At 38.2% G+C, this 27,465-nt stretch overlaps 1 protein-coding gene across 4 annotated transcripts; it reads left to right on the plus strand.

The window, feature by feature from the left end:
- The first annotated feature begins 450 nt into the window (after positions 1 to 450).
- Positions 451 to 27,371, plus strand: LOC111327458 (thyroglobulin). Of its 4 annotated transcripts, none has more exons than XM_088763601.1 (31): positions 451 to 650; positions 2,764 to 2,820; positions 2,986 to 3,004; positions 3,585 to 3,713; positions 4,328 to 4,495; positions 5,459 to 5,650; positions 6,177 to 6,377; positions 8,490 to 8,639; positions 9,545 to 9,781; positions 11,233 to 11,388; positions 11,796 to 12,020; positions 13,623 to 13,778; positions 15,144 to 15,299; positions 15,651 to 15,851; positions 16,611 to 16,646; positions 17,279 to 17,440; positions 18,081 to 18,317; positions 19,044 to 19,187; positions 19,674 to 19,832; positions 20,640 to 20,831; positions 21,099 to 21,287; positions 21,563 to 21,751; positions 22,517 to 22,702; positions 23,027 to 23,230; positions 24,198 to 24,210; positions 24,340 to 24,411; positions 24,655 to 24,718; positions 25,056 to 25,148; positions 25,421 to 25,633; positions 26,405 to 26,446; positions 26,824 to 27,371. In XM_088763601.1, the coding sequence occupies exons 2-31, from the start codon at positions 2,776 to 2,778 to the stop codon at positions 26,839 to 26,841; spliced, it is 4,248 nt and encodes a 1,415-aa protein (XP_088619727.1). In that variant the 5' UTR covers positions 451 to 650; positions 2,764 to 2,775; the 3' UTR covers positions 26,842 to 27,371. The 4 variants fall into 4 exon arrangements, with proteins under 4 accessions (XP_088619727.1, XP_088619725.1, XP_022787386.2 ...); XM_088763599.1 differs by having other exon boundaries at positions 454 to 650; positions 26,872 to 27,371; XM_088763600.1 differs by lacking the exon at positions 451 to 650 and adding an exon at positions 1,616 to 1,756 and having other exon boundaries at positions 26,872 to 27,371.
- Positions 27,372 to 27,465: the final 94 nt, after the last annotated feature.

Consider the following 27,465-nt stretch of genomic DNA (forward strand, 5'->3'; position numbering starts at 1 on the left):
GTTTTTAGTTTGAATTTACGCGGAATGGGTTTCCTTACGGAAGCCCCTCGACCAGTCATGATTAGCGTGTAGTTAATTTACTACTTGACTCGTTATTACGACGAAAGCAAAATGGTAGAGAGATGCGAGGAATCTTGTGATAGTTCGAGCTCGAGTTGTCTATTTCCCGGGAAAAGATAGTCTAACAATAACCCGTTCTGTGAAAATGTCGTGACATAGGCTCAGTAAGGGAGTTGAACGCTCCAGGTAATGGACCCAGGCTGCCCCTGCCATATATGTCGCGTCTATTCTTATTCTACTGACCCATTGAGACACCCTCCTGAGAGATCTGAGAGCCTTTGATTGACACTACTGACAATCTGGAAACTTTCCATAATGATTCACATGTCCAAGAAAAGGTTATATTTTTTCTACTTTTGGAACTGCAGTCAGATCACAATTCACTTCAACCCTTTCTACGAGCGCTTTTCGCTGCTGAAAAACTGTGTGGAAGGAAAAAAATCCTAGAAAAATTTCCCCACCGCTGACCCTTGTATTGCACTCTCAGTTCCGCATCGTGACAGGCTCAGAAAAGGGTTCAAGAGGTGAGAAAAATAAAGTACCGTTTTCACTTGGTTTCGACGTTCAACGTTGTCGCAGTATAGCGGCGGGTAAGTCAAGTGTATTTCCTTTTTAACTCAGTAGCAGTGAAACAACGGAATTTGATGCGTGTAGGGAAATGTTAGTGTGAATCTTGCAAGGCTCCCGGAATCGTTTAAAAATTTTGCGCTCGGAATGGATTTGCAGGGTGCTACGCGCTGTGCAGAAATTTATTTTCTACTTCAGCGATTCAATCGGCAATGATCTACATTGCACAGCCAAGTCGAATTCGATTATTTCATGGCTATGCCGAGTGATTTAGGTATGACTCCAAACGTGTTAGAATAACTGGCTTGAAGGCAACTTTTGCAATGTCATTGGTTGTGCTGGAGCAAAATGAAATACAACACCCTGTGAAACTTGCACAATTTTAGTACATCCTGTAAATATCATATCAGTTTTAATAATGAACAGCAAGTAGAAATACAAGTCTTGGTGAAAACGACTTTATTTAATATGTGATGGAATTTTTTTATTTTAGTGCTTCCGTTGAAGTTGTGTAATGATCTGTTTAGATCCCAGGTCAAGGCATGAGTAGAGATGATGACCTTTATTGTTCGACTTCGTTAGTCTTTTGTCTCTGTGCAAAAGCGTGTGTTTTTTTAATGATCAAGAAATGGACTATTTTATCATATTAATTTGAGATCATTTTGCATTAATACCAATTTGTGGGTGTTACCTCTAGTTTTTCAGTTTCAAAAGTCGAAAGAAATTTTCGCGAATCTCGATCAGTGAAGAGCTTTATCTTGAACACTTGAATAAATAAAATGAGAAAGTGAAAGAAGCACTAGTCACAACATCAACATTTTAGAGAGTAGATAGAAAAATGTTATTCACCGAAATATTTTTACTCACGTAATTGTAAGGGCAACTTAAAATGCTTCTAAGCAAAATTTGAAATATAATTTGACACCCGTCAATTCGAGAGGAAAAAGAGCGCATGTACACTTTTGTGCGAAGATTAGTACAGTGTGACAACTACACGCCATTTAACTGGTCGTTATGAGATCTCTTAAAAAACAGAGACATCTTACGGATAGTAATATTCATTTCCTACGACAATTAATCTTTGAGGATTTACCTCAGTTCATGGTTAAACGTCGCGGAAAGTCAAATTGTAAGTGAATTCGAATGTATGTTGTGAAGTTCTGAGAGTCTACTTGTTTGTTTTCTGCAATGGCGTGTAAATCTTGTCTTTCTTCCATTGAAAAGACTAAAGTCGAATGATACACTTTTTCTTGTTAGATATAATGGGATAAGTGCGACTTTTAGTCATCGAATTCTTCGGTTTTTGTTGTGTAATTTCCAAATTTCAAGGGACTTGCAAAGAGTAATTGAAAGTGTATTTATGGAAGATCCCAAAACTTCGCATGACGTTTCACAAACAAAGAAATCGTTTCGGAGGATTCAGATATCAAATGAATGAGAGTCACCTTGATTAATGTAATTTTTAACTGCAAAAGGATTTGGTTTTAACTTTCTGAGTTACCTTTTGAGAACGATTATAAAATCACAAATGGTTTATTGGCTGTGTTTTAATCTTTTAAAAAACAAATTTAGTAGCAGAAAATTTATTTCGAAATCAATTTTTGCAGCGAAACCAAAGTGATTTGAGAAAGAGAGAGAGAATTAAGAGAGAGAATAAATGTCATTTATCGGCTAAAGGTCGTGACCGAAGTGTTTGCTTAAAAATATTGCCCAACTCGTAAAACAAGATATATTTATGAAAAATTGCAAGGAAGCTAGAGATGTTCTGCAAAGGAACTCAACTTGAAGCTGTAATTACCACCCGCCGAGGGCAGCAGGCCGGATTAAGGAGAATACCGCGTGTTCTCAGAATCATCAGATATTAGGAGTTGTAGAGTACCACCCGCTCCTAAACTGAGAAAAAAAAAAAGAAAACTTAACATTAAAACTGTATAAGAAAGTGATGAAACTGAAAGGTTTACCAACATAGTTTATAATGAGTTGAGGACTTTGATGGAATATACCTTTACCAGTATTTATAAATGGACGCTTAATTACGTCCTTACATTGTCCATCAAACTACAAATGGTTACAGTGGATCTGCCTTTTATTGAGCTTAACTTTTATCTCATCACTTTTTCTAATTTTTTTTCGAAGGCTTTTTCAGCCATGAATAACCTTAAACTTGGATTTGTCCTTATTGTCCTAATTCAGGTTAGTTAAGCCATTTCTATGCGAAATTTTAGCATTTGTATTCTCCCTACTGCTCTGCATACATTTTCTTTGGTGCTTTGAGGAGAATTTGTTTAACGATCAAGAATACTGGTAGTTTGAGCATTCTATCTAATGATGTACTTTCAATAATTGTTTTCTTCCTAGGCTACTCTTTTGAGTGCGGGTAAGTTATGTTGAGATGACTTTCATAATATTATTGCTACTTGTATCTCTAAAGAAATTAAATTGTTAATACAGGGCCTATATTTCTGGATTGCTAGTCAATAATTTGTAAGAATTTCTACACACTCCCAAGGTCACTTTTGGACTCAGTTTAACGTGTAATTTAATTTGGTCATCTCCTATGTTAGTTTTGCCAAATGATAGTAGAACACTCAGAGAAAAATTAAAAGTCTTTAATACATGAAGGTTTACTTGTAAAGTTTTAATAATGGAAAGACAGTGGGTTATGGTAGCACATGTTGAAAACTCTGGGCTAAAAAGACTTGTCAGGTCATTGTTTCTTGTTCTTAACCCTTTAATCTTTAGAAGTTATTAGCATGAAACTTAGAACTCCCAATCATATCTGTACATTATCCAGCAAACAGGTAATGAGAAAACTGAAACTTATTGGGTTGAAGTTGTTATCTTGACGCAACACCAAATTCTCATAACTTATTTACAAGGAAATGTGGAGCAGCTAGAGAGGAGAATAGGAGTAATTCTTCTGGTATGGCTTGCAATTTTTTAATTTCTTGTTTCAGTCAAAGATGGCTTATGCCCAAGGGCACCACCTTATGGCCCCTGTGTCACTACCTGTGGGGCTGATGAAGACTGTGATGGTTCAAAAAAGTGTTGCAGCAATGGCTGTGGCTCTTGGTGTCTTGAACCAAGTAAGAACACTGTAATTGTTTGTGGAGTTTTCCTTTTTGGATCACAGTATAATGAGAGTTGAATGATTTCAGGTGAAGAGGAATTCAAACTAGTTTGATTTGTGTTGTTTGTGGTTACTGTTATAAGGGGAGTGGGTTATACATATTCAAATGGGAAGCCTGTTTGAACATTGTGGCTGATAGAAGGGGTGCATGCTCAGGGAAAATGTTAACATTGGTATGTCTTGATAGTCTAAAAAAAATGTTAGGATTGAGTAAGTGACTCACTTATTTTTACCCAATTGACGTACTCTAGCTTTGAGGTTTGGTTACCAAGCTGTCATTAATGTTACAAACATTCAAAGGAATAGAATGATGAAGTGATACCTTTGCATAATAGTAAGGCCAGTAGTCTCTACTGAAATGGCCAGAAAGCTGATCTTTATGTTTTGAAAATATTCTGAGATGTTTTTCAATCTGTAATGGTTCTGTAGTGGACTGTACTGTCAGAGGAAAAATTTAAAACTGTAATAAATGATATAATACTCATCAACTTGGGGATTATTGTTACATTAATTTTTTATTAATGTAATTATTTATTAACGTAATTAATCTGTTGCTTTGGAACTATTCAGTGTGTCCACCTGGTCAACAGCATGTGGACTGCTCCGCCCAGCTATGTAATTATGCTGGGTGCCCTGATAAACCTCAAGAGAGTTTGAGATGTGTGGTGGAATCCTGTGGCAAGTGTAGTATGAAGTTTATAAACAAGACAACAGGACAAACTGTAAAGTGTGGTCCAGGTAAATAAATGAAAGGAGTCATTTCATTTGACCATCTAAACCTTTTTTATTCTGACTGGAAAAAAAATGCTTTTTCAGTTTGCCAGCTTTAATCTCCTCTCAGACCCTTGTAGAAATTTTATTTTCTAGACAAAGAACTTGAATGTAGAGTTCGCACTGTATACTTCAAATTCTTAACCCTTACACCCCAACCTCAGTATGTAATTAGTCTCTATAATTATTAAAGGGGTGGCAAGTTTCTAAAGAAATTGTGTTGCTTGCATTAATGGGGGAGTATAACAAGGTAGTTATGGTTTTATCAACTGAATTGGTAATGTTTATTGGCCACTGTAAAGAGTTTCAAAGCTGATGTTTTGAGCGCCAGCCCTTTGCTCTGACATAGAGCTAATGCTTGAAAGGTCAGCTTTGAAACTCGTTATGGTGGTTAATCTACAATTATCAATTCAGTTGATAAAATCATAACTACCCTTTTATCATCTATATTGTTCTTCATATATTTCCTATGTTGTTGACCAGGAGAATATGTTCAACAATCAAGAGCCTCTTTAGTTGGTGATCATCTCTTTTATTCTCATTACCTCAATGTGTGATTCAGAGGGGGATGTTGTGAGGATCGAGTCTCAAATTAGATGCCATATGTAATGGACACTTTTAGGCTTCAAATTCCTGAATCAGTTAACAACTTTGAAAGGAAGCTATCATTTTTATAAATCAGTGTTATTCACATGATAGTACTTGTTTGAAATTTTTTCTTAGTTTTGAACTATTGGAACCTTAAGTTCTTTTTGTTTTTTATTATGACTTTCCTAAATAACAAAAAATCAAAATAATAAAATTAGGTAAAAAAAAAAAAAAAAATTAAACAAAGGAAAAAAATTAAAAGTAAAACTTGTGGTTAGAAAGATGCTTACATCAAATTGGTTTAACAATATTATGATAGGCCATTTCAACTTTTTTTTCTAGTGGAAACTTTGTGCAAGCGTATGCTAGCTGCTACCCAGCAGAAGCCCCTTCTTCTGGGTCAGTATGTGCCTTCCTGTGATGCAAGCGGACATTTTAATAGAGTTCAGCTCCATGAGGGATATTTCTTTTGTGTTGATGACAGAGGAATTCCTGACTTTTCCACCAGATCAAGAACTCAGCCCAAGTGTCCGGGTATGTGTTACATAATTATTTATAATAAGTAGTAATTTACACTTTCTATCAGTGTACTGGCATAGTTACCCTCGTTGGTTGTTGGAAGATATCGAACACAAACAATTATTGTAACCCAAAGAGAGCCAAAAAGAGCTTTGAAGTAGTTCCTGAGCATGCAGTCTGAGTGGTTCTGAGAAGGACTTTTGTGGGTAGCAGTGGCTGATATTTAAACAACTTGGACGGAAAGGATGACATCCATCGAGGTTGTTGAAACCTCAGTCACTACTACTGACAGAACTCCTTAGTAGGACTACCCTTACAGGAATGATCAGACTACACAATCCAGGTTCAAACCAGTTACTTTAATGTAGTTACTATTTATGTTGTTTAAGTCAGTGTTTAACAGCTCCCTTACATTTTTAGCTGGTTTGTAGAAACAATTCAAAATGAGTAAATGGAGTAGCTTCAATCGGTGTGATACATATCTTTTTTAGGTTTGCTTGAATGAACTTCATTAAAGGTGTTTTTTCTTTCTTATTTTCAGAGTTATCTTTGTGCCAGAAGAAGAAACAAGAAGCTGAGAAACTTCCTCCAGTTGGTCATTTTGTGCCACAGTGTAAGAGTGATGGTTCGTTTAAGAAGAAGCAGTGTCATCCATCAACTGGACAGTGCTGGTGTGTAGACCATAATGGACAAGAATGGAGTGGAACCCGCACAAGAGGAGACCTGAACTGTACAACTTCTGGTAGGCATAGATGCAGCCAGTAAATTTTAGCCACTTACATTCTCTGGTTAAAAATCCTTTTAAAGTGCAAGCCTTCAACAAACATTTGTGACCTCTCACGTGAAAACGTTCCTAACGGTAGCCGTTCAAACAGTGAACAGAACGGCAAGCGAACGGGTGATGAATGGCTTGGAAAGCCGTTCAAAACGGATACTGTGAACGGATGAACGGCTAATTAAAATTTGCGAATGGATGAGGTCAAACGGATGAACGGCTAGTGAAAATTTTCGAATGGACAAGGTCGAATGGATGAATGGCTAATTAAAATTTTCAAACGGATGAGGTTGAACGGATGAACGGCTAATTAAAATTTTCGAACGGATTAGGTTGAATGGTGAACGGCTAATGAAAATTATTGAAGTGATGAATGGCTAATTTTTCGAACGCTGAGATGAGCCTCACAGATGAGATTGAATGGATAAACGGCTAAGCGGTCGAACAAGTGATCGCCTGTAGAAATTATTTGAACAGATGGTTTCATCAAAACGAATGCCAACATAGGCGTCCCAAGCTCTTGTCTTGAGCCAAAGCGAAGGACTATTTCATAAAAGCGTCCCACGTTGGGTGACGCAGTGTTAAGTAACGCGAGGTGTTTGACACAATCTGTGAAAAGATAACTTGAAACGAGTCAAAACTCAATTGTTTGAATAACTCGACTTCGCTTTCAGTGCATTCAACTGAATTCGACTGATTAAGATAAGGTACAACCAAGGAACTTGCACTCAAAAAGCATAGTTCTCAACTTCAATTCGGGTTTAAATTTCCATAATCCCAGCTTCCCTGTCACTCCATCAAAAATGTGTTGCCTTGATAACTGCTAACAACTTGTCAATTACTGCCATTTCACACAATCACAAAATGGAGAATTCAACAAGAGAAGATATGGATTGCGATCACACCGAAAATGTTTCTACCATCATTGCCAAAGTGTGAAGTGAACGGCTGATTAATTTTCTCGAATGGATAGCTTGAACCGTTCGAACGGATGATGAATATTCAAGAACAGATAGCTGGAGGCATTCGAATGGATTATGAATATTCAAGAATGGATAGCTAGAGGCGTTTGAACGGATGATGAAGTTTCAAATGGCATGCCAATCCAGTAGAACGGCTGGTGAACGGCTAACTGTTCGGAACGTTTTCCCGTGAGAGGTCACATTTCTTTAACATCTACAATAATTTTAATGTTGTTTGCTTTACTGCAAGTGTTTTCAATTGCAAATGTGATATTTTCTTTGAATGTATGTTATTGTTTGTCTTAGTGATTACCAGATTTACAGTTGGTTTTTAGGTGTCTGTGGGGATTAAGGAATGGAAATGAGGGGATTCGTACGACCCTCAGGACTGCTATGAATAAAAATATGCCTAGAGAGCATTCATTCAATATTTAAACAGGTTGATTTGATTCAGAAAGGAAAATTACCTCAGTCCCTTTCATGAATTGTTATCCACTTAAACCATTTGCCTTATGTTTCTCATTCTTCCTGGTTGTCAGCTTATTAAGCCAGCAAATGTTGCATGAACTTTCAAAATGATTTCCAGCCAATATTTCACTTTTTCCAAAGACAAACAGTCCGATCAGCAGAGAGCATCATATTCCCTTTTTATCTGATGATTAAAACTTTATACCTGTTGACCATTTCTGTTTGTCATGTCTTGTCAACCAATGGCATCTTAATTGATAAAAAGTTTAGCCTAGAGACCTGCTTTTGAGGCATCTCCATCTTGCCATCAATTAGTGGGGAGGAAGTGTAGCCCAGTCAGGTTAGGGCTTTGGGCTTGTAATCTGGTAGTCCTGGGCTTAAGCCCTCCACCTGGCCACTCATTGGAGTTATTTTGGTTATCCCAAGTTCAATTCTTGGAATGGGCTTTGTATATATATAGCCAACTGGTCTGCCCCCTGCCAGTTGGGGTTCTATGTTTCTTCCAAATTTTTAAATTTGTTACTATTGGCCCAAAAAGTGCCCACTGGGGAGTGGTCAGTGAAGACATACACTCAGAGATATTAGAGAGTATAACCTACAATTTACATGTGTGGTTGTTGCTGACAGAGAGAAATGATCTCATTTTCAGTGTGCCCAAAGTCAGTTAAAGGGTTTGATTGTGATCCAATGCTGTGTAATACAGCCTCATGCCCTGCCCACAAAGATGCCACCTGCAGGGTGAACACCTGTAACAAATGTGAAGTGGAGTTCCTTGATAAAAATGGCAGAAAAGTTGACTGTAAGTATTGAAGGTCTTAGAGAGTAACTTGATTTTTTTATTAGGTGTGCAACTGTCTCATGAAGTGAAGGTAAAAGATAAAAAAGGGGGTGGTGAATTTAATCCTTCCAAGTATCGTCTGTTTTGAAACACTTTAAGCTTGGATGACAATTTTTGAAAAACTGATAAACTTGAGTCAAAGATAGAGGGAGACAAGGTGTGCAGATATGCTCAATAATTGGATTATCTTGTAATGATGATAATAATAATTTTAACTGCTAATCACCATTGTAAAGTACAGCAACGACGCGGCTCAACAATGTCGAACCAAAAGCTTACAGATGCGCCTCTGGCAGCTGCTATACGGTCCATGTGTGATCTTGGAGCACAGCTGTGCTTTAACCTGTGGTGCAGGTTAAAGTGTTCCCAAGTTAGTCCTGGCCATTAATGATCTATGGGAAAAGGATATTGAACAACTAATGCAACTTGGTGGAATGGTTACTTATAACTTGTATGAAATTATCACAAATCTTCTCCTGGACAGTGTGCAAGTTCATGGCCAGTAGTTAATCGTTAGCATTTGGTCAGGTTTCTCTGTTGGTTCACTGGTAACCATTCATCCATTCCTGGGTTGAGAGAGGCTTTGTGATCGTACAGTGTCCTGCCCAAGAATGGAACACTGTGATCAGGCTGGGGATTGAACCCAAGGGTCTGCACAACTCAGATAACCTTGGTTTAGACAGCAAGCCTTTCATGAATTTCCACTTGTTACAGTAACTGCACTTAGCAATCATTTACTGTCCATACTTTGTTAATTGCTCTGAAAACTCTCTCCACAGGGGAGTTTAAGATTAAAAATATATTTCAAGAATGGATTATTTTTCCTTAAATAGGCACATTTTAAATGTGTTTTGTTTCTCTATCAGGTTTCTCCAAGTGCCAAAATCAGCGCCTTAAAGCCCTTGGTACTCGGACTCTGGATGAAAAACCAGTACACCCCATTGTTGGACGCTTTGTACCACAGTGTGCATCAGATGGAAGCTATGAGGAAGTACAGTGTTATGGCTCCACTGGTTACTGTTGGTGTGTGGATGTTGGAGGAAACCCTGTGGTTGGAACCATGACTCGTGGCTTACCTCATTGTAACAAGACCGCTTTGGGAGGTGCTGTAACAATTGAACTCACACGATTAATACCAGCTCTTACTAAACAAGTTCAAGGTCCATTCTATTAGTTATTTACTACAGTAAGTTATTTCTGCTCTCATACAGCCATAAATCACACACAGCACATAAATCTGAGGGGAGAAACATTGTTCTGTAACTCCAGTATGCATTGAGAAAACAAGGTTAGGAAGATTTTTCATGTATCTCTGGGGTTCAAATAGAGGGGGAAGATTTGAATTCAAACAAACTTTTGAATTTAGCAGGTGACACAATTAAATTAACCAATCGTAGTGCACATTTTATCTGAGAGATATGATAATTAAGACACAGTATACGGTCAGAAAGCAATCACAGATTTTACAAAATGCTTTGGTGTAGCAATTTGAACAGGTCATCAACATGCATGGTGTTTAAATCTACATGCAGAGAGAATTTTCTTGTTATCAGTTCATTGATCAAGGGTCTGTTCTTCCATTCATTCATTGTGTTACTGTTGAACCTTGATAATCGGGACATCAATTATCTGGACTTTTCAATTTTCTGGACCTTTTCTCTGCATGGTCCTGTTTTTTTTTTTTCATGAATATTAATGAGCTTTGATCTTCAAAAGTTTGAGAGGTAAAAAATTCAGAGATTATGTTTAAGGTCAGGAAAAGTGTGTTTAAAAACAGTGCATTACCCCCTCTGCTTTCAAAAGATCAAGCACTTGGAGATAAAAGTATTCTGATGTGTTCAGCTGAATTTTCATTGGTTCGATATTGTTTTTAATAGTGTTTTTTTGTAGCTTTTGTCATGCTTGATCAGTTTGATGAGGGTAGGTTATGAACTAAACACACGCTAATGATCATATCACCAAAGGACAACGTATCTCTGAGGGGAAAGTGACCTGTTCTCTCAAATAATTATTTTGCGTTTAGATATAGGAGAAAAAGGTACAAATTTAGTGCTTGAATTTAGCATCAGCAAGCAACAGATCTGTGAAATACACAAGAACAATGGTAAGATCCTGAAACTGACCGACAACATCGAGACAAGTGAAGGATTGAGGCAAAAGTCACAGAAGCTTGCATGTACACGAGTCTAGGTGCAATTCATGCGTGTATGTGTAGAAATTGAAGCAGACTTTAAGAATTCAAAATGTGTTACCTTTATTTCTTTTGTCTCAATCATTAATATTCATATTTTCAATTATTTGGGCTCTGGATTATGCAGACTATTTACCTAAGTCCCAATGAGTCTGGATAATTGAGGTTTGACTGAGTGTACATTGTATACAATTTAATTTATTATTAGAGGGTATCATCCTTTGCTTGTTTTATGGTAACAAAATGGTTTAGTAATGAGAACTTTTAAACAAGAGAGAAGCAAAGTGAAAAAATCTGTTAAATTCTCTATTATATGTAATCCTTTATGTGCCTATAATCTCTATCATTGGTTTTCTCTTGTAGTTTGCTCAGGGAAACCAATGTTCACCTGCCTTCGCAACTCCTGTCAGTGGTCTACATGCCCTGCCCATCCTGATGCAAAATGCCGCATTAACCCCTGTGGAGGATGTAAAGTAGAATTTGTTGATAAGAATGGCAAAGTGGTTGATTGTCATGAAGGTACGTATTACATGATTTCGTGTATAGTTATTGTTACATTGATAGATTTGGCAAATTTTCTCTTTTATGTACTAGCTCTTCAAACTTTTTTTTGTATGCAAGAAATGATTCCTGAAAATATTAATATTTGAGTAATTAAAGAAGCCATTTAATAGTGTGTCAGTCAAGGATTTACCTCTTTACAACTGAATGACATAACTGAAAGTCTAGTGCATCAAAAATTGGCTGTTACAAATTCAGATACCTCCACTTACGTGTCCTGCTGCTCACAGGATCAGAAGATTTTTTGCACAAATTTTGTTTTGAGCAGAAGTTTGTTAAAAAATCAGGAAAATCGATAAAATTAATTGACAGACATTTGTACAACTTTTGTACAATATTGCAGTTCTTCTTGTTTTTTTTGGTAGGTCTCTCAAAGTGTAAACTGCAGGAACACAAAGCCTCAGCATTCAGTAGAAGAGGCCTACAACCGGTTGGCAGGTTTGTACCAAAGTGTGAGGCTGATGGTAGCTACAGCAAGATTCAGTGTTGGTCATCTACTGGATACTGCTGGTGTGTGGACAAGAATGGTACTGAGTTACGAGGAACAAGGGTCAGAGGCATTCCCGTTTGTCCTTCTCAGGGGCGCTCAAGTGTGTATAATATTGTAATGCAAGTGCATGGAGTAGATTTTATATTGGTGGTTAATAGATTTGACCCTTTGACCCTGAAGATCGAGTCCAGTTGCTTCCAGGGTCCACCTCTTTGTTCCTTTTTCAAGAAAAGAAGTGAGAGAAAGCCGACTCTGGGAATGAGGTCGGTGGTAATGATGGCAACATTCCGTGAGCAGGGTAGTCTTAACCCTTTGATCACTAAGAGTGACTAGCTTGTAATTTTACCTTACAATACCATCCTGGAATGACACATTCAGGTTAGGAGAATAAAGGATATATAACCAACTAGAGAGGCTCTTAATTGTTAAACAAATTCTTCATGTTATTAGCACCTTAGGAAATGTATAGACTGAGACTCAAAGTTAAAGTGCACCTACACCCAAAAAATTTTTTTAGCTTAACGAAGTAAGCTTATTTTTTTGAGTATTTCTGCGCAAAAATTTTTTTATTTGCTCAAATCTTCAATTTTCTATGCCCAGTCAAAATACGGAAAATCGGCCGCCATCTTGCCCCACGACCGAGTTTAAAGAGGAATGGCTCTAGTGGGTAATGTGACGTCAAATCGAGAACACGAAAGTCTGCATTTCACACATTTTCGCTTGTTTGGGAAGGTTGTAGTCGATAATTGTCCGAAAATATGCCGACTAAGTGTGTTGTAGAAGGATGTAGCAACGTGCGAAATTTGCAAGAGGGTATCACGCTTTATACATTCTTCATACAACACACCTAGTCGGCATATTTCGGACAATATCGACGACAATCTTCCCAAACAAGTGAAAATGTGAGAGATGCAGACTTTCGTGTTCTCGATTTGACGTCACATTACCCGCTAGAGCCATTCTTCTTTAAACTCGGTCGTGGGGCAAGATGGCGGCCGATTTTCCGTATTTTGACTGGGCATAGAAAATTGAAGATTTGAGCAAATAAAAAAAATTTTGCGCAGAAATACTCAAAAAAATAAGCTTACTTCGTTAAGCGAAAAAAATTTTTTGGGTGTAGGTGCACTTTAATGGTTTGTCAGTCATAGTCAATTTAAAGTTTGGGTGGGTCATGAGATTTTGTAAAAATTGTCAAATGGGTCACACCCACACAAATTACTTTGGCAAGGTTAATCATTGTCATTGAAAACAAACTCATTGCAAAACTTTGAGAGTCAATAGCCACATCATTTATTTTGTACCAAGTAGACAGACAGTAACCAAAGATTTTCTGTGCAGTGTGTTTTTGATTTTTTCCAAATATAAGGGATACAAAAAATTGGAGAACAGTCTCCGATTAGATGTTAAATTAAATGTATTGATATCAATTTAGTTAACACTTTTTTGTGTATGGTTATACATCAATTCTTATGAATTTAGGTCTACCTTTCTGGGGCATGTCAAGTGCTTACTTCTGTTGGCTGATACATGTGGCCTGCAAAAGAAGACAAATGTGTCACCTGTCAAAAGAGATTTTCAATGACATTTAGGACAAATGTCAATAAACAACGTACAAGTCATTTTTGCACATCACTTATCAGTACTTATCAATTTAGTCTTGATTACTAATAGCAGAACTGATTGTCATAATAACACTCAACAGAACGATCTATCAAGGATGGGTTTTGTCCAGTTGTGAAACAGCCAAGAACTGGTGCATGCTCACGCAGTTGTAGCTCAGATGATGAATGCCAAGAAATGCAAAAGTGCTGTAATGTCTCAGGATGTGGATTCACCTGCCAAGAACCTTCTTTCACAAGTATGTTAAATTGACTCTTTTCTCACATAACAAAATCTTTTTTGTTCATATTCTTTCAGCATACAATTTCATAATTTCCTTTCAGAAGCATTTCTCTCAATAAAATGTCTCCCTCTCCAAAATGAGATAATTAGTTCCACAAAATCAAAATCTGTTATGACAGGTACCTCTCATATGAAATATTGGGTTGGTACTTGAAGAAAGAGGTGTGGTCAGTTTTTGGGGGTCTAAAGAAACTTTCTGAGCCACTTTCAAACAATTACTACTTTCTCTTATATGTAAATCTGTGCCCATTGTGTCCGAAGTGGAGTTTTCAGAGAAAATGCCAGGACAGTGAGAACTGTACAAGAAGAAAAACTCCAGGATTGTATATTGATTGTATATTGTGCATGAGAAACAGTTAATAATATATGTTCATTATTTCTCACAAGTTTGAGACCAATAATGATTTGACTTGGTTGTGAGGGTTCACATGCTCTACCAACTAAGTATCATGGTTATGTGTAAGTTGACTCTTTTTTTTTTAAGCCAAGTGACCCATCTTTGCTTTCTGTAACATGAAGTGATGTGGTGGTAGAGAGTGAGACACTGCAGGCATCACGTACCTGTGGGTGGGAGGGGAGGGGGATATGGGTTCTGCTTCCCCAAAAATTTGTGGAAAAATTAAGAAGCTATTAAAGATGTGCACCCTTATCATTGTGTGCAAGGATTTCCACTGAGTTGGAAAGTGTCCTAAGTGAGTATAGAGGGAACAAGGAGTAAATTATTTTGAGGATATTGATTTTATGGGTACTTAATTGCAGCAGCAGTAGGCTATCTCAAAATTATCACTTTCAATCAGAAACCTTATATGTGTGAGAGATAACGGCTTCAGCAAGAAAGCATGGATTGAATTGGTTTGCTTGAGTCTTTTGCTGAGTGCTTAAGACTTGAGGGCTCTGTACTTGGAGTACTAGTATATATACTCCTTCCTTTAGCATTTTTCACACTTCCCAGACTGCTACTCCTAGGTTGTGAGAGGCTTTGTGAGAGCTAAATGTCTTCCTCAAGAATGTAACACAATGGTAGGGTTATAGGTCTTGAACTGCTGAAGCCAGCATGCTGACTACCTTGAGCTATTGTGCCCCCCACTTATTTTCCACCACTAACCATGAGCCACTTGTTGGTTCATTGGGCTAGATATCAAAGTCCTATGTGAAAAGTGTACTATGCACTGTTATAGTATCACCAATATTGACACCATTCTGTGCAGTCCAGAGAGAAATTGTTCTGCTTTGTTGCTAAATTTGAAAGAGATTGGAGGCATTTGTCACAAATGTGGCACAAATAAAGAATCTGTTGTCATTGTCATTGTCATTGTTTCAGCCTGTCCAAATGGAAAACCTTTCTTGCTGTGTCTACACATGTGTCAATTTGCAAGATGTCCTGCATATCCAAAGGCTACTTGCTTCTCTGATCCATGTAAGATGTGCAAAGTTGAGTTCCATGATGAACAAGGAAATCTTGTCAACTGCACTAAAGGTTTGTTCTTTGCCAAAAGTCAAATAATCTGTTGTGGGTAAATTGTATTCATCCTTTCACATGCATTAGACCTTATTGTGTTCATTGCAAAGCATTACTTGGGATGTATTTCTTGGGTATTTTGGTGGTGCTAATAGCTCAGGTAAAAGGGTGTTACTTGCATTGGCAGCACAGGTCTAAAACTTGAGTGAATGTTGCTACTTGAACTTCTAGGTGCATGGAACATATTAGGTTAGAAACAACTCAGCTGGTTGCCTTTTTCAAACAGTCCAGACCACTCTTTTTGTGGAATTTATCAGAGGTAAAACTTTTCTGCTCCCCCTAGAGCCTGTATCAATCTCTATTTTCAAGGGTTAACTCCATGTCAAGCTCGCCAAAAGTTATCAACCGGTATGCTGGGAGAGTTTGTTCCCAAGTGCAAGAGTGATGGAAGTTTTGAGCCAGTGCAGTCACATGAAGGTTACTTCTGGTGTGTTGACGAGGATGGAAGGGAAGTGAACGGGACAAGAAGGCGCTTCCAGAAGCCAACATGTATCAGTCGACTGAAGAGTAGTAAGCTATTAACTTAAAGACTTCCACATTAACATTATAAGAGCATGAATGGCTTAACTTTTTCTGAACAGACCAGGATTTTAGAAACATTGTCTTTTAGAGCCAGGTGCTTGTAAACTCCACTGAGGATTTTCCAGGTACCTAGGTCATGCTCTTTTGGGATCATCTGTTTTATTTAAGATAATTCCTTGCAGTTACCAGTTGTCAACAGAAAGCAACTGGTCTGGTGATTTGAGGGGAGACTTCAACCTTGTCAGCCTAAAAAAGTTGCAATTAAATTCCTAATAAGATAATTTATATGACCTGATTCTAGAACTCACAAGAAGTTGATTAGGAGAGTAGAATTATTATTTGCTATCTAGTGCCATCCACAGACAACAGAAGTCACAAAAATTCACAATGTCCAGATATGACTATAATATTGCATTTCATTCAGTAGTGTTTTATGTAACAAATTACATGGATTGATGAAATACTTAATTATTTTCTTAATACTGTTTCATGAACTGGGCTGATTTGATAGAACCAAATCTGAACCACCTATATTAGTTGTGGCCAAAACCATACTTTTATTGTCACTATAGCTGCATTGAACTTAATTTGAAAAGAAATAACCTACCTTAAAATAACTTAACCATTTTGAGTGTTGCTTAGTAAGGTGGACTAACTGGTGTTATATATCACCTTTCCACTGTTGAAAACATGTCAGTAATAATCAGTGCCCTTTTACATAATGTTTCATCATTAATTTGTTTGTAGGTTTGACATTGTGTCAGTTGCAGACGCTACAAAGTGGTAAGTGTAATTGTGAATAATTTGGCATCCCAAGCAGAGTATGTGAATCACAGACATTCATGTAATTGACCATTGTTTCAAGGAAGCTGCCAACCTCTGGAACTCTGACATCCAGAAATTTGCTTGTAGACCGGGGTGACCTTTACTCCCACCTCCCAAGTTTGTCTTTTCAACTTTGCTACCCCAGTCTCTCTCCCAAATGGAACATGCTAACTGCATGGGTGCTTGTAATCCAAAAAGAAAAACAAAGAAGAAAAAAAAGAATGAATGAAATAACCATTCGAAATAAATCACAACAATTCAAGCATCTTATTTAGAAAACCTTGAAATGTTTCTCATAGTAGGAAAAATTTACTTTTGACTGAGAGATGTTGCATAAAAGGCCAGAAGACTTATTTTATAGCATGGTAATTCATATGTAGATCTGCCTTTTGGATAACAATAAATTGTAAAAGAATCTGAACAAAATATTGTAGCTAACATTAGAACAGTTAGACCTTTTGTTTTCAGAGATGTGCAATTTTCAATCTTGACTTTAAAATTGTCGTATTTGAATGTAGTTGAAATGGTCTATGATTGGCACTGAAAGGTTAGTGATGATAACATTTACACCTTTTTTCTCTGAAACAAAGGAGAGAGGCCCATGCCTGGTCGATACATACCACAGTGCAAAGCTGATGGCAGCTTTGAAGAAGTGCAATGCCATCCTTCCACTGGTTACTGTTGGTGTGTCAATACACAAGGATGGGAAATCAAAGGAACTAAAGTAAGAGGACGACCAACGTGCGGGAAAGGTAATTTATTTCCAATGATCATTATTAATTTTGGTGTTTAGACATTGTATGTCTAATGATATGAGGACATGTGATGATGTGGTCTGATTGTTTGGGTGACTGTTAAGTCCTGGGAGAATTGTTGTTGGCAGTAGTGACTGAGGTTTGGACATTTTGAGGGGAAGTTGTTATCAGAGTCAAGTGAACAGTTGTTGTCAGTTGATTGAACTTAGTCTGGTTTGGGTACACTGATTGGTCAGCTTAGCTGTGATGTTATTGGCCATAAGTCTCAAGTGGTGTATGTTTCAGTTTGATCACAATTCCTTACATTAACTACTAATGTTCTAAATCACCCAAGGCCTCAAAGTTTAAGTTCTGTTTGTAACTAACATTGTGACTGACCTCAGTGGTTCGAGTCCCGTACAGGCCTGATTTTTTTCAGGTCTGATTTTCGCTATTGCATAAATAGCGCTATCTACTGCGAGGATCGTGCATCATACGTATCTAATACCGCAGTTCAAAATATATGAACTTCATATATTCATTCTATCTCATTGTGAGACAAAATTTATTTATATTTGGGTATCCCTCACCTCTCAAGGAAAAACTTTATTCAATGTTGTGTAAGCTTATAAAAGCATTAAATTTTCCACTCTTTTAGTGTGTGCACCTGTATTGTGCAGAATGTACTGTGAATTTGGTTGGGCTCAGGGTCCAGATGGCTGTGATATCTGTAAGTGCAAAGAGATTCCTATCAAGCCTGGTTTCTGTCCTGCAGTAGAGTCAGATCAAGTTGGTACATGCACAGAGGAATGCAGCATTGATGATGACTGCCTGGGAAATCAAAAGTGCTGCTCCAATGGCTGTGGTCATGTTTGTACTGCTCCAGAATATAAAGGTACATGTTGATCTACCCTTGTATGGTCAGAAATATTTTCAACTCATTCATAAAAAGTGAAGAAAAGAGAATATTTTATTAATGAGGTTGATAATGATGATGATGATTTGATAATACTGAAAATAGCAGTAAAAGGAATCAACTTTTGTGCTAATGATTTAGGGGTGAGACTTTCTCAAGTTTCTTGGTATATGTATGTTTACAGGACAATTTTCTTTGTATTTTGCTGCTTTTGCGAATCTTATAATGCATAACAAGATATGGTGGGGATTTAATTACTGATTGCAAGAAGGCCATGGTTCAAATAAAATTACTATGCGTTTTAAAGAAAACTTCCTGGTTGAGTGTCATTATTATAGCTTATGCGAACTAGATAAGTTGCTCAACCTTGTCTTGGCACAAATGATGGAGTAGAAAGCAAACTGATGGGCTGACTCTCAAAGGGACGTTTTCTAAGCTTGGAGAGTCTGTCAAAAGTCGAAATACATTGTAAGGAATTGTCTCAAGGTCAATGAAAGTATAAAGACTGAAGCGAAGGAGAATTCCTCTTTTGGGAGGACTCCTAGTTGTGAGGAATTAATTATTTGAGCCACTGAGAAAGTACTTGGTTTGAAAATAAATTCAAACAACTTGCAAGCAACCACAATCTATTCATATGTGGCAAAATGTATTTTGTTCTGACAGTCATGCGTCGATTGAATAACTATATGTGCTTTTATCCCGCAGCTAAACCAGGTTATTGTCCTGCAGTTGATATGCACCATGTCGGGATTTGTAAAAGTGAGTGCAGCTCAGACCGTGACTGCCAAGGAGAACGGAAGTGCTGCAGTAATGGATGTGGGCGTGTCTGTAGTGCGCCAGTCCGAGAAGGTACTCCACCTCAATGTAAAGTTTTCCATTTATTTGAAGACAATGATTTCATAAGGGATGGTTGTAGTGATACTAGATAGCAGGCCTTAAGAATTTTGCTGAAGCAGAAGAATTCTTTATTTTCCAAAGTACTCTTAACTTATGCTTAATGTTCTAAGATATACAGAATATGATGGTATGCGACTACATTGTTGGTAATGTAGGTTCCAAACGCGCAAGTCTGTCCTCACTCTCCTGTGGCAGCAGAGGGTATTATAGTGCACTCTTTTGTCTTTTAGTAAACTTCTGGGACTGCAATTGGAAAATAAAAGCATTTTGATGTTTTATTTCATGTTCGGTTTAATTAAAGTCCTTGGAGTGTTGGTAGGGGGCCGCACTTAAGTGTAGGTACCTAGTAATTCAATTTTACTCTGAAGTTAACTGTTCAACCAAAGTTTGTGAGGTGTATTATTTCATCTTTTTCTCTTTTCTTTCTATTTTTTTCAGCGTGTCCCCGTGGTGCTCCTTTCATGATGTGTCATTACAATCCGTGTGAAGGAGCTAGCTGCCCTGCCAACCCCAAAGCCCATTGCCTTCCGGATAACTGTGGCGGCTGCACAGCACAGTTCTTTGATGACAACGACAATCTTGTTGACTGTTCAGCGAGTAAGTATCGTGGAATTGGTTATTTATGTTGCCGCCAAAATTGTGACGTTATTTGTTATGAAACTCGTATTCTTTTTTTTTCTTTCCATCACATTTTGATTAAGTTTGTTTGTTTTCCTTAGGCTCGTTCGTTTTCTTTCCGTCACATTTTCATTAAGTTCGTTTGTTTTCATTAAGTTCGTTCGTCGTCTTTTCGTCGCATTTTTATTAAGTTCGTTTGTTTCTGCGGTAAATGTTTTTTACGGTATTCGGTTACCTATTTTGAATAGTCTCTCTTGTAAATTTTAGCCATTCGGGTTTCACGTTAAACCGTGCGCAACCATTGCTTTTCGTTGTATATCGTCTTCAGTCAGCATTTTGCCGGGATCGCTTACAACGTTTCAACTTCGTTTTGGTTCGTTTTACTGTATTTTGTGTATTAAAGAGCGCGTATCATTTGGATGTGTGCGAGTGTTTTTGACCGTCATAATTTCTTTCTGGTTGGGCACGTACTGGAAACATTAGTCATACGTCACGCCCACGGCAGGTCCATCTCGGTGAATTTTAAGCATGTATGTACATAATATTGAATACATTCATTGTTAACAGCGAAACTACAACTTGTCAAACCTCTGTTTCTACCAAATAAACCATAAGTGTTGTGCTGGGTGTTTTTATGCTTCAACAGTCTGTATGTGTATGGTGATCATTGACAAAGAACTGCAGCTTTACAACCCAGCGTTTATGAATGTAAAGGAGGGTGATTGAAAAATCTCACCAAATATTTCATCAGGTGTAACAGCATTGTTATTACTTATTTATTTGTAGGTGCGACCAAATGCCAAAAGGAATATTTGGATGCAACTGCATCCCCAGGGATGGTTGGCCAGTTTGTTCCAAGATGTGCAGCTGACGGTTCATATGCCCCTGTACAGTGTCATGGCTCTATTGGCTTCTGTTGGTGTGTAGATAGAGATGGAAAGGAAATCCCCGACACCAGAGTTCGTGGACAACCAAAGTGTATGGTTTCAAAATCTTTTCAGTTACCTGTGACAGGGCTTTTAGGTTAATTAAGAAATGAACAAGAGGTTATTTGTACGATTTTAAGTTGTATCGCTTTTTCACAATTTGTCAACTTCCTTTTTTTAAATCCTGGATCAACCCCCTGAAAGATAAAGTGGGAGTTATTCTCAGCTGCAGGTACATCTGTCGAGACCTCAAGTTTGGGATTATAGAGATTTCAAGATCTGTGTTTGAGAGAAATTTAATTTTGGTGTGTCTTTTTAGGCGCCACAAAATGTCAAAAGGAGAATTTGAATGCAACTCAAAACCCATCCATTGGCCGGTTTGTTCCAAAGTGCAATGCTGATGGTTCATATGCCCCAATACAGTGTCATGGCTCTATTGGCTTCTGTTGGTGTGCAGATAGAGATGGAAAGGAAATTCCTAACACCAGAGTTCGTGGGCAACCAAAGTGTAAGTTTCAAAATTGTTTTCACCAAGAAATTGATGTCTGATTAATACTTAGCTAAATCTCAGGTCTGACGCCGCTGCTTGTCTTTTAACTGTAAGGGAATTGAACCAAAGGGTATTGCTACTTTCCAAAACAGGAACCATTTACCACCGAAAATCCCCTTTTCTCAAGTACCACCGCCACCCCCAACCCCCCGCCCCCCACCCCCCACCCCAAGGTTAAAGAGATTTTAAGATCTATGGTTTGAGAGAAATTTAATGTTGGTTTCTCTTTTCAGGTTCTACGAAATGTCAAAAGGAGAATTTGGATGCAACTCAAAACCCACCCATTGGCCGGTTTGTTCCAAAGTGCAATGCTGACGGTTCATATGCCCCAATACAGTGTCATGGCTCCATAGGCTTCTGCTGGTGTGTTGATAAAGATGGAAAAGAGATCCCTGACACTAGAATCAGGGGACGACCAACCTGTAAGTGATTAATCCTTTTCATAATTTCTCCTGCAGAAAATTTGTTTTTGTAATTGAATAAACAGTAACAAGAGTTACGCTGTAGCACCCCTCACCGAACCTTCATCTATTTTATCATTGGCTATTAGCTTGGGAGAGAGGCCTATCAAATGATCGTAGAAGATTCAAATGCTTTTGGTACGGCTTCATTGTATGGTTTCTAACCTGTATTAGGTTCCAAGTTTCTTTCTTTCTCGCTAATTGATGGAAAAATCTCACCATGGGGGCGATCTGTCTATGGGGGCAATCTGAGCATGGGAGCGAACTGACCTTAGGTGCTGTGTGAACGTGGGGCAAAGTGATCATGTATAAGATGTAGGTTTCAAACTGAAAGAGAGAGAACGGTATTCTTGTGGTAACGTATGTCTCAAAGGTGTAAAAGAGAAGTCAGACATTCTTAACCCGAGTTTCTTTTTCTCCTGGTCTTGTGAGGAATATACATACAGAGCGTATCATTTGTGATTAGCGCTGACAATTGTTTAGTTTGACGTAAAATCGCTTTTCCTTAGCAATCTCATCGAGAGTGTACTTAAGGAGCTCTCCTTTTCATTTGTCATCAGGAACTGAAAGATATTCGAGACATAAGGGGTGACTAGGCTGTGAAGATATAAATATTTCACGAGATCACGAGTAACTGGTGCTGGATTCTTAGTTTCCAACAGTCTGATGCCTCTAACTAAATTAACATCTCGTCATTAGGCTCACTATTAAGTTATATCCTTGTAGGTGCCACAACATTCAGTCTCGGTCCTACTTGTGACGACGGCACAACATGGCAGCTTTGCAGTGATTCTTGTAAGAATGCTTCTTGTACCAACAATCCTGACGCCAACTGTGTAGCCCCGATGGGAGGCTGTGGCCCTAATGCTTGCAAACCCAAATTCTACAACAAAATGGGCAAGGAGGCGCAATGTAAGTTACGTCATACTTCAAAATACAGCGTGGTTGTACTGTGGTTTACTGTGTCTCCATTTGGTCTGTGTTTGGTTGAGGACACTTTCTTTAAAGAATACCAAGATTCTGCAAATCAGATTTGCTCGCACAGTTTTAGTGTATACACGGTTTCTTAGGAACAGCGAGGTTGACCCTTCTTAACCCATTTTGGGTTTGGGCTTTAATATTTCGGGGATTTTTATGACGAAGATTGACGATAGCACAAGAAGTTGTAAGCCCGCAGTGATTTCTCAAAGGGGAAAAAACTTATAATTGTACCTTTGAATTGTTTTTTACTTCTAGGTCTCACAGAATGTCAACAGAAAGCTTATCAAGCCACCCACCCCACGCTTGTAGGAGCCTTCATACCCCAGTGCAATCCAGATGGTAGCTATGCGCGTGTGCAGTGCTGGGGCTCTACTGGATATTGTTGGTGTGCGTCAGAGGATGGATCTGAGTGGCCTGGAACTAGAGTAAGGGGAAAACCCAATTGTGATGCCAGTGAAGGTCAGTTCCTCTTTGTGAAAAATACAGATATTACCAATAACGGAGATTATGATTTAAGGAGTTGTGCATCTCTACCCCTATTTTAATTTTAAAATGATTTTCTGGAACGATTGAATAATCACTGTTTGAGAAGAAATGTGTTAGGTTTTGTATTGCCTAGTAAACCACCACCTCGTTTACCTCTGGAAAACGTAAGAGGATTTGGATTACAGAGAAAATGTAGGCCACGTATTTCAGGATGCACAAACCATGATAGAGGCTCTTAAAGCAACCAGCTGTGGTAGACCTCTTATACTTGCATGGTTTGTTTATCCATTTCAGGTAATGTAAAACTGTTTCTTTCAAATTTCCTCTTAATCACTTGCATACTTACGTATAATTTACAGAAGCAAAGCTAGGAATTCCTTAGAGCCCTGAAATGGGTTAACAAAACATAAAATATGAAGACGTTTACGCATATTTGCAACACGTGGTGTTGAATTCAGAATAGGGAGTTTTTAAGGTGTCGCCACGGTGAAGCCACAGTTTCCACCTAAGAATTTCGCCAGTAGCTCGTTGTATTACTTTTTGTGACGCTGTTATATCTTCTTTCGCGATAACATGTGAATGTGGCACTGGGTTCAAAATAAAAACGTGATGAAATTGATGTGGAAGTTTCGGTGCGAAGTTGATGTTCCACAAAGGACGGTTGAGAAACGTGAAAAGGTTTAAAACGCATGTGCTGCGCTATTGTTTTGCTCCTTGGATCTTTTGTATCCCTTTTTTCTCGTTTCCGTCGCTGTCATGTATTTTTTCTTAAAGTCCCTTAAAGTAACAGTTCCAGCCGTAAAGAAGTATTTTTTTTCCTTTTTTAACCACACACGAGACATAAGAACTGAGCCCAAATTTATCATCTTTCCAGTTCCAGCTTAGATACGGTTGTCAAGTCTTGAAATGTTCATGTTTTTTTTTTTTTATTTCTTTACAGGTCCACAACTTTTGTAAGTATACTTTCTGTCGTAAAGTAATCGTTCTGCTTTCAAATCAAAGTCTTTTTTGTTCCAACCTCAGTTTGGATTTTTGTGGTAATGGAGCTGTTCTGAGATTTCCTTCCATTTTTCTTTTCCTAGGAGCGTCCATGTGAGACTTACCTTTGACTACAGCTTGGGTTTAGTGAAGGACGTTGTAGGCCAATTTAAGGAGTGAGTATACTTTGCATTCGATTGTTTAAAAGCGCTTATAAGCAATAGATCCTCACTTAACTTGTCCGTCTGTTAGTCATAGCTGCTTTTATTTGTGTCTCAGCTTTTGTCTATGTTTCATTCCTCTATTTGGCCGTCCGTCTATCCTTACGTCCGTTCGTAGTCATCAGTCAGTCCTTTGGTCCGTTTGGTGTATCGTACTGGTAATTGTGTTAAAATAGATAATCATCTCTCGTTTTGTAGATCAGTTAAGACACAGATGATTACAATGTTTTCATTAAAGGAAAATCAACTACATGGCCTTGAGGTATGTTTTTGATATCTATGAGGGTGAAGGTAGTCTCCTCTGCATCCGTCTCGTCACGCAACGCAAAGAGAGAGCGTTTTGCGCGCAAAGAACGACTGCGAAGTTCCCTGAGAAGAAGGAATTGGAATTGTGTTCTTTGACAAAACAAACAAACAAACGAACAAAACGCCATGAGTACTGTTTCCTAACTAATGTGTTTTAAAATAAGAGTTCTTCTGGAAATGATTGTTACGGTACAAATGCATTAACTCACGGTTGTGTAGTCGTCACCGCTGTTTGCTTTTTCCACCTAAGGATTCACCTTTTCGCTTTGAGTTCCTCTCCGTTATATTTTTAGGTGCAAGAAGGAAGTATTTTAGTTGGATTCAGCGTTGAACCGGTCAGCGAGGGAAAAGACCTGAGAGACTTTGCAGATGAAATTACTGAAAAGGTTTGTTGAATCTTATTACCGATCTGACTAGAACAGGAGTCAAACCGAGTGAATTGGGTCACACGAACACCAAGTGGTCCACGCTTGAATCTCTACCTCAAATTACCAATTAGCCTCAGAGTTTTAGATCTATCAAATAGTTTGTTGGAAAAAATTCTGTAACATTTGTTCGTGTTGTTTAGACTGTAACTACGAATTATTTAGCCAAAAGAACTCTGGTTTTAAAATATTTGTTTTTATAGAGTTAAAAGGGCCTTTTCTTCCTCTTATAGGCACGCAAACACGAACTACTCATCAAATTCAGCGGTATCACCTTTGTTGCTGAACCAGACGTCATGCTAGCCTCACCTATGTATGTGGAAGAAAAAACAGTTTCGAAAAAACAAGACGAAACCGCTAGTAGCAGTGTGTCTGTCACCGGTGTTGCATTAATATCTGTCTTCTGCACCTTGGCTGTAGTTGCTGTAGCTCTTGTAGCGTTTAAGGTGCGTATCCTTTTCTGATGTCATCGAGTCTTCACTATCTACGAGAGAGCGACCGAAATGAAACCTAATGTTTAAATTCACTACGTAGAGCTCAGCATGCCGAAGAATTTCTTTGGTTTGAAATCTATCAACTCAAAAAGAACATGACTTTTTCTGTTTACTTAACTTTTGAATGAAGGTCATGTTCTTGGCTTGAACATGAAGTGCTGTTAGAACCCGTTTTTCTTCTCCCGAAGCCACCGTTTGGAGACAGTGGCAATGCATGCGTCATTGTTCGAAAGTGTGTTACTGAACGGGCATGCATGTGAATGCAACCTTGCTTCTAGGGTCCTCTCTGTTCCTTTTTCGAATGCAAGAAAGATGAGACTGGAGTGGATTCGGCGATAATAATAGAAACAGTCTGAGTGCAGAAGAGATTGAACCATCTGATCCTTTAGAGTTATTAGCAGCTAACTTCCCTTTACAAAATCAACCCTGGATCAAACACTTAAGATCACCAACTAAAGCTCTTGATTTTTAAACAAATTCTCCTTGTCAGCATCTTAAGAAATGTATAGAGAAAAGTATGGAGAATTTACATACTGCTGTTAGGGTGTACAGGGTTTAAAGGATTAACTCAAACTTAAGTTTGAAGTTGATAGCGGAATGACATTGAATTTGAGCAAATTTCATCCCTGAAAAACCCAGCGACACTAAGCTATAGTTAGAATCCACTTTTCTTCGTTCAACGTATTTCTTTGACTTGTTAACTGTGCTCCTCTCTTTATCTAGTTGATTCAGAAAAAACGGAAAAGCTCCGGTTTAGAGGAGAGGGTAAGTAAATATATTGGAAACCTTGATTATTTAAGCAAAGTTTAGCCGTTGTTTAACAAAATCGCGTCTCGAACCTTTTATCTGAATTTAATTTTGTGATTCTTATGAGCAGTGTCAAGAGGGCTGAAAGCTAACTGTGGAAGGATATTTAGTTGATCGAATCGACCCTCTCGTGGAGAGTATTTAAGGCCCACTGCATGCGTAAAGCCGCGGTTTGGGTTGGACCTCCCAAGTTATAGCCGGCCATAAAGATTCAAGACAATGCGTTCTGATTAAAGTAAAGTAAATGTCACTCCTCGTGGACCTCTGTAAATAATTGGCACACATCATTTGTCCCATGTGTTTGTACTGTCATTAACATGTGGCTCCTTTTCCAGCGGTACCTTTTGAATTAAACCTGAGGTGTGCCTCATCCTTACCTCTAGGCCAACTTTGTTTACAAAGATGGAGGGGCTGAGATGAACAGCACACTCACGGATGCCTGAATTTTGGACTCGATTCTATACTGGATGTCTCAACTACTGATTATTATTCTACAATGGCAGACTAATAACGTCGCGAAGGGGTTTGATCAAGTTTCGGTCATTAATTTTATAGATGAAGAAAGGCCGATAGTTTCGAAAGAAACTGTTTGGGGCTGCGTCGGTGGGGGTAACGAAATAATTTTGATATATCAACAAAGTTGAAATGGTAAATTTTGTAGTATTTGATTCCGTGACGCCTCAAGTCACCTCGGAAATGCTGGGGGGGGGGGGGGGGGGAGAAGCTGCTAGGAAAAATCAAGGAATACAAAAATTCCTTTTCGTTCTCGAACATTACATGGTAATTTACTTGAAAAAAAAAATTTTTTTTGGTAGTAAAACAATTCGAAGATATGACCAAGTATATTTTTTACGATAAATAAACAACGAACATTTTATATTGATGATCATTGTGTTAAACACTTGAGTGGGGATTTTCGCGTCTTGTGGGTAAAAGAAAAAAGTTGTTGTCTATCCATTTCCCCTTTCCAACAACCC

Source organism: Stylophora pistillata, chromosome 6, assembly GCF_964205215.1.
Source record: "Stylophora pistillata chromosome 6, jaStyPist1.2, whole genome shotgun sequence".
In the NCBI taxonomy this organism is placed as follows: domain Eukaryota; kingdom Metazoa; phylum Cnidaria; class Anthozoa; order Scleractinia; family Pocilloporidae; genus Stylophora; species Stylophora pistillata.